Source organism: Symphodus melops (genome assembly GCF_947650265.1).
Source record: "Symphodus melops genome assembly, chromosome: 4".
NCBI lineage: Eukaryota > Metazoa > Chordata > Actinopteri > Labriformes > Labridae > Symphodus > Symphodus melops.
In genome coordinates, this window is record NC_136694.1 from 28,706,583 (window position 1) to 28,714,538 (window position 7,956).

Here is a 7,956-nt window from a genome sequence, read left to right on the forward strand (position 1 = left end):
CAACAGAGATTTCCTCCTGAGGTTTTTTGCTTGTATTCAGAATCACAACAGCAGAAGTTCCTCTCTGACTGGTTCAGACTTCTGCTACAAAAACAAACCCAGTGTGCTTCGTCTCACCGTGCTTTTTTTCATTGATATGTTTTTGAAAAGTTAAAACAAACTAAATTATTTGCATAGGACGACTTTTTTTTACTTTGTACTCTCTGGCCTTTTTGCTTCGTAAATCCACATTTAAAACTTTGTTCTAATAACTGATTTCTGCTTTCAAACTTTCCATGTTTATCATTGTGATGTTGTCTGCTATGCAGGTAGATGACTTCCAAATCTGTTTTAAAACGTGCTAGAGAGAGAGAGAGAGAGAGAGACAGAAAGAGAGAGAGAGAGAGAGAGACAGAAAGAGAGAGAGAGAGAGAGAGAGAGAGAGAGAGAGAGAGAGAGAGAGAGAGAGACAGAAAGCGAGAGAGAGAGAGAGAGAGAGGAGAGAGAGAGAGAGAGAGAGAGAGAGAGAGAGAGAGAGAGAGAGAGAGAGAGAGAGAGAGAGAGAGTGTATGTGTGTATGGAGCTAATTTCTAAACTCACTTTACAAAATGCTTCTCCAGAACAAAACAAGGCAAAAAGGCAAAACAAACAACAAACAATCATCAAAAAGGTCAAATTAAACAGGTGAATAATGTGTGTTAAACATACCTGGTCAATAAAACTGATTCTGAAATCAATAACTCATAAATCACAGAATAACTGATAACAGGGGAAACGTAGGAAATGCTGTGTGTTAGACGCAGGAGCGTGTCCAGAGGGAATGTGATTGGTCACCTCAGGGGGCCGCTCCACGCCTGCTCATGTCGAGACAACAACTCAGAAACTTGGGAAAAACAAAACAAGGAGACTGAACAAAACAAAGTCCAAAAACCACTTCCTAACATTTTTGACGCTTTTTTTTTTTTTTTTCGGGCGCACATTCGTGACCCACGTCAAGGTCTCGTCACACCGGCTGAAAACAACTAAACGCAGTCTCTCCATCAGCATGTCTCAATGAAGGAAGTCCGTCTTTGTCTTGTTGTTATTGCAGACATGTCTTAACAAACACCTCGACTCCTCGGCCGAGTATTTTCACTTCGACCTGAGGAAGAAAAAAAAAATTGGAAAACGGTTCAAGTTCATTTCTGTCAGCTCATTTTGCCACTTTAACAGACACCATAGACACCCCGTTTTATTGATATTTATGGGATAAGCATGCCTGTCATAACTGTCATGAAGTTCAGAAGTTGTGAAGAGAGCGTCGGCGTCGCTCATCAGATTTGATCAGTGAGACGGAAACGAGGGATTCTTGTGTACTCGCCCTTTTTACACACATGTGACGTGTTTAAAGGACGTCGTTTTAATCTGCTGTGAACAGAAAACAACTAAAAGCTTCATGTTTTAAGAATCACTTTTCTAATTTTGCTGCCACATATTTTACACATTGCTCTTTATATTGGTACTAAATAGCCCTTCAATATTTAGCACTGAGAACAAGGTGCGCCCTGTAGCTCCATCTGTTTGTGTGATTCGTATGTTGTGTTTTAAGCAACATCAAAGGGCCGTTTAAAGTTTATCCTATATGTACAAGAAGGCTTTTTTTCTCTTGTGTTCTCTTCATCTGTGCAGATATTTTTGGGTATGTCATTAGTACACTTCTGTTACATGCAATTGGTTTATCTGCAGAGCTTTTTATCTGCCTGTTGTGCAAATAAGCCCCGCCCCCATCCGTCCAGCTAGGATGAGAAAGACACAAACTAATCATTACTTATCATATAAAACTTTACACCTGAAAATCTTGAGTCTCACAGTTTTCTACAACGAGTAAAAGGTGCGTGTGTGTGTGTGTGTGTGTGTGTGTGTGTGTGTGTGATTTCTGTAACAGTCATTTTGTACCTCTGTCTGTACTTGTCGTTGGACGGCTGCCTCGCCAGCCACATTCGACACGTCACAATCAGGATGTCAGTGTTCATCTGGTTGTGCTCTTATGAGGTCGTTGACCTTTTTTTTTTTTTTTTTTTATTAAACTGAAGACACATTTACAAATGGAGGATGTACAGCACTTTGAAGGAGACTGTGTGGTCAAAATGTGTTTAAATTTTGGTTTGACAGTGTTGCAGTTGGTCCTCACAAATACAGTATGTTACCAAATTAGCATCAGCGTAACAAACAGAGAAAGTTTATTTGCAGGGCACGGATCTACTTTCTCTTAATCTTACACACACACACACACACACACACACTCACACACACGGTTTGGTTTACAGCTGGGGTTTGTGTATGTGTGTGTCAGCTCTCTCTCTCTCTCTCTCTCTCTCTTCCTGTTTGGCAATGTCAGCCGGCCAATCAGACGCAACATTGCACAACAGTAAGTCAGACTTTAAAGTAGAAGCTGATGACGAGAGCAGAACAGTCCAAAAACAGCTGTGACCTGCCGCAGTGTCCCGGAGCAACCGTGCTGGTGTTTGGTGCTCGATAAGATAAGCGGCAGGTCAAAGGTCAGAGGGTTTTAAAAACCTGCCACTGGTTTGTAACTTAAAGGATTTGTATCATTAGATGACTTTATTCAAACCAGATGAAGACGATGTGTGCTGCTGCAGGACCCTCGTGCTGCATCTTACAAATGGTGTCAAGATTTTGACTTGTTGCTCTTAAAAAAAATGTAGACAAACAAGAAAACACAAGTTGTGCTCTGCAGACGTGCCTGAACAAAAACCAACCCGTTTCCACCAAGTGGTTCAGCGTAGTCCGGTTCTGTACGGACTTTACATTTATGAGCTATGGTTCCAAAAAGGAAGGACGGTACGGATCAGATATTCTGTTGGCGGGCCAAGGGTACGAATCTGACCCGAAAGATTGGAGCGCGACACCCTGCTGTCATTTGATTGGTCGAAAGAATCTTCACTTCCTGTGTGACAGCAACTGTAATAAAGGACAAACTCAAAACACAGATGTTTAAATATCCTGCGAGTTTAGAGAGAGGGATTTAGTCGTTCACTGTTTTCATTTTTGGCCTCGGAGGTGCAGACTTTCCTCGGACTCATTGATCTTTGTTTACTGTCGTTCTTCTTCGTTGGATTTATTGGCTGTCTACGCTATGACACGCCGCTGACATGCGTAAGGCTTCGTCTGGCTGTGGAAACGCAAGCCGGATCAGAGTTTAATGTACCAAACTGTACTGAACCACAGCTGACCCGCTTGATGGAAACAGAGCCTGAGAGTCACCTCACTAATATTCAAATACCACATTTTGGGTTTTTTCCAATACTTTACTCTGAGATTCTTGAGTTTGCTGTTTTTTCCGTTTAATAAAACAGGACCAGATGGCAATAATAATATGACAGAGAGAGGCACACGGAGACGCCCAGAAACGGCATTCTTACCTTCTCCCTGTATTATATAATTTCTTTCCTTTTTGGGCTCTTGAAACACACTTTTTAAAATATGACTAAAAAGTCAAGGCAGAAATTATTAATTGGATTAGTTCATGAGGGGTGAATCTGCTTTAGATAAATATGTGTCATATTAGGATCTACTCTTATATCCCTCTAAGTCATACATACACATGGGGCTTTAAACTGGTCATTCTAGACCTGGTCCTGGCTCTGGTTTCAAACCTTAAATAGCCTAAACAAAGTCTAACTTTGCACTTTAAATCTGCCAGGAAATAAAGTGTCCACTCATAAGAGCTCAACAAAAATGATAAGATAATTCACATGTACAAAATCATAGATGAACTCCTGGTAATAGTTTGGATAAAACTCCTGTGCGGAACTTTCTGCGTGGGTTGAATTTGGCGCCCCCTGTGGACAAAGCGGTAACTCTCGTTAATGACTTAAATCGTTTATCCAAAGCTATTATCCTTTTTTTTTTTCTTTGATTAGTTAAAAAGACAAAGGACGTTTAGGATAAGAACATTATCTTCTTTTTTTCCTTTACATAAAAACAAATTAGTGATCTTTACTGACGAAGCAGTAATATTTAGCTGTTTAATTTACCATCCAGCCTGAACAATCTATCATTTTTGGGGTGATTTTGTCTATATTGGCAAATTTTTTTTAAGGAGCTGTTTTCACATCTAACTATCTCCTGGAGTAACCTTTTTTTTTTTTTTTTTTAAGTTTTTCCTCTCTGATGTTTCTGGTCTTTCCTTTTAGCGTCATACAAAAACAGATCATATAAATCAGAATAAATAATCGTCCATTCACTTCCCCTTTCTCAAACTTTGACCCGTTTCTATTTCGGGTTTTATGACACGCAAACACAAAGAGGCTTATACGTCCCTGTCTGTCTGTCTGTCTGTCTGTCTGTCTGTCTGTCTGTCCTCGGTGGGTGTGACCAGCCCACTCCACATTATGTAATCCACTTCAACGCGCTCTGCAGGAACACAGTGTGTCCCCCCTCCTGAAACATAATGCTGCTCACTCACTGTATATGAATGCACTGTGATGTAATGACTGCAGGCCTTGCCCACTGACTAACTCAGAGGAAAGGTTGGCAGTTATTAAAGTGGATAACAGTGTGTGAGTATGAATGCCAGAATCACCAGGAACAAGATGAAGAGCTCCAATCAAAACGCTGCATTCTTACGACAGACCAGATGTTTACGTCTAAATCCTGTCAGGAAATTGGTGCCAGGATATGAAGCTTTACATTAATGGATTTATTTATTTATTTATTTATTTTTTTGCTGAAGATTGATGCATTTATGTGTGCACATAAATACACATCATTACTCCTCCCTGTATGTGACGTCCCAGGCGACAGAGTTGCTCCCTGTCGTCTTGTGTCTTTTTATTTGAAATGTATTGGACATATCGATCCTAATAGTACATTTATTGACTGGTCACGACAGCAGGCCCGGTTCTGGAACAAAATGACTCGGGGTGCAGCTGAGATTAAAGGGGTTGCAGACATTTATGCACTCAATGTAATTGCAATAACTCTCTTTATACTTTGATAACCTTTGTTCATAACATCTGTTTCTTTGTAGTTAACCCTTAAAACGTGATCCTTTGATATTGTGTCACTTATTCACTGCACTGGCTGCAATATAAACTATTTAAGGTGTGCCCCTCCCTGATAGCTTGAATTTCCCTCGGGATCAATAAAGTATCTATCTACAGTATCTATCTGATATTGATCTATCTATCTATATCAGAGTTCATGATAAATATTTATAAATTAAATAGAAGGGTCATTTAATCTACAAATCTGCAGTCCTGGTTAAATTTGAGTTTTCACAATATGATAAAACATTTTAGTTTTTTTTTTGGTGTTATTTCTCAATCTTACAAAGTTTCTTGTTTTGTGTTTTTTTTGCACGTGTTGTATTTGTCATCCTCGTGCGAATAGCAGACTATATAAATAATACAAACATGTATTATTAGAAATAATAAAATGCTTATTTCTGCCTTTATTCACTCTTTGCTTGCTCCTCCTCTCTCACGCAGCCTCTTTGTGCTTCCTGTTGTTGAGCCACTCACATTTCTTCTCTCAGGTCTCCTTCTCTGTGACACACTGACCCTGATATCACCGACACTTCAAACTCACTCACCACTTATTCAGATCCACAAAGTAATTCACTCATCCATTTTTTTTTTTTTTTACAACAAACAGATATTTATTTGTGTGTGTGTTTTTGTTTTTTTTCTTCTGTACAGTTAAGGGCTTTAGAACAGTCGGCATCGCCCAATCATCTGCAGCCTTATACAGCCAGCTTGATGCTGATTGGCTGTCTGGGCTCACTCCCACCACCCAGCCAATCTCCCTTTGTGTGCAACACCAACAACAACAGAAAAAGCAGCACTTTACAGCACCCAGGTGCAGAGAACATGACCAAACCATCAAACATGATGTACAAAAAAAAACACCTTTTTATTTAATCTCACATTTTGTTTATATCTTAAACCTTAAAAGATACAAACAGGGTGAGATTATTTCATCTTAACTCTTTGCAGCTCCCCTTGTTTTCCCTGACATCAGGGCCAGTATCATCAGTAATGACAAAGTGACAAAAGATCACAGTGTTGATCAAATCTAACTTGGTTTAAAAAAATGCTTTTAAAAAATATATTTTGAGCAGGGAACTTGCGAAATCATCTCACCTTGCTGGCAGATTCTTAAGACTTTAAGGCTACACGAGTTGAAAAGACAGGAGAGTTAATGTGAACATGAAGCAGGACAAACCTGCCCCCCCCCCCCCCCCCCAGTTCAGTCTGAGGTTTGAGATTCACACATGCTCAGGACAAAATGGCTCCCTGAAAAGTGTCCCCCTTTCAGGACGTCAGGATGTCACAGAACTCGACAAAGTCCCTCTGCATGAAGTTCTGGCTCTGAATCAGGTCGTCTTCAGAGGGGAAATACTGCATGCTGTCCTCCTGCAGACGCAGACTGTCCTCCTGCAGACGCAGACTGTCTCTGTCCTCCTGCAGTACCACCATCTGCCCTGCTGGTGTCGTTGACTGGTGTGGGTTGGGACTGTCTAAAAGGGCTCCTCTGGCATTCTCCAGGACGCCCAGGTACGAGTCCATGTCGGTGAGCTCCAAGTCGCTGTCGGAGCTGCTGCCACTGTCGCTCCCCACCGAGTCTGAGCGCATGTGCAGCATCTGATACTTCTCGTGCATGAGAAACTGGTTGGTGTTCTTCGGGGCGCGCATCCCCCTCGCCCTGTTACCTTTGACGTTGACAGGCCGGAGGGACATCACCGGCCTGTGGAGGTGTCGGGGCTGATTGGAAAAAGGATGATGACGCTGAGGGTGATGATGGTGGTGGTGGAGATGATTGCGCCCTCTTTGCCAGCCTCCCCCTCCTGTCCTCCTCCCCTGCTGGCGCCCCCTGCAGCTCTTGGACCAACCGTGCCTCCTCCGGCCTGAAGGGTCCTTCTGCGGGGCCCCTTTTCCATCCTCCTCCTGCTGCTGCTGCTGCTGCTGCTGCTGGCAGCTCTTCCTGCTCATCATCTCTGAGAGCATTTTTCTTGTCTGTCTTGCAGTTGCCTCCCTTCCTCCCCTGCTGCACTCCTTCACATCCTCTTCCTCGCTCAGTGGCAAACAACAAAGAGAGGCTGGTTTCTGTTTTTCTGGCTCAGATCACAAAATGACCCTCCTCTCACTTGGAGTCTACCTTTTCACTATTCTTTCGCTTTTTTTCTTGACCTCTGGCTTTGGCTGGTGCATTGCCTGCTCTTCCTCCCCTTGCAGCAGCAGCTTGCCTGGCACTCTTGTCACGCCCTCCTCTGTCTGTCTTAACTCTCTTCTTGATCTCTCTGAAAGTCAAAATGAGCTCTTTTACAGGTCTGATTAGTGATCTGAGGTGAGCTGTGGAGGGGCTTGTAAGCGTCTTCTTGCTGATTTAAAGCTGTTATTAATCAGATTCAGGCCTGCAAACTGTAGTGTACTCAGCTGTGGCCAGCACTGACTGTGGTTCAGCCTCCTTCTCGCAGCCAGAATAAAAGAGCTGGAAGAATCCATTCAAGTGTTTAACCAGAGGAGGGGGATCAGGGCTCATAGATGTCTCCTCTACCCGTTATTTTCATTTTTAAATGACATATTTCTGTATGACATTACTTCTACATGTGTGAATAATCCACATAACATAATGTTCTGCCTTTAGATGCCTTGTTTTGTTGGTTTTGAGTATGAAGAAAGCCCCCCCCCTCCATGCAGCTGGATGGTTTGATCCGCTTCAGTTTTAGCAGCTGAAATCTGATCTACAGCGCTCACACACGTACGCACAATCACGCACGTAAACTCACACACACACACACACACACACACACACACACACACACACACACACACACACACACACACACACACAGTGGACAGTGGTGGTTATTGTAATAACAGTAACAGCAGTTATTTATGGTGTCATCTCGGTAAAAGAGCACCCAGCCCACATTGAATTAAAAGACACCACAAATACTAAAATACTAGTTCA

At 42.2% G+C, this 7,956-nt stretch overlaps 1 protein-coding gene across 1 annotated transcript; it reads right to left on the reverse strand.

Moving 5' to 3' along the window:
* Positions 1-5,879: 5,879 nt before the first annotated feature.
* On the reverse strand, positions 5,880-7,459 carry LOC306821853 (uncharacterized protein). The gene has a single exon (XM_079340440.1). It carries the CDS (start codon positions 6,987-6,989, stop codon positions 6,297-6,299), a length of 693 nt encoding a protein of 230 aa, XP_079196566.1. The 5' UTR covers positions 6,990-7,459; the 3' UTR covers positions 5,880-6,296.
* Between the last annotated feature and the right edge of the window lie 497 nt (positions 7,460-7,956).

Bases quoted from the DNA above. Each gene is read 5' to 3' on its own strand.
- LOC306821853 (XM_079340440.1), bottom strand. From the start codon at position 6,989: ATGCTCTCAGAGATGATGAGCAGGAAGAGCTGCCAGCAGCAGCAGCAG.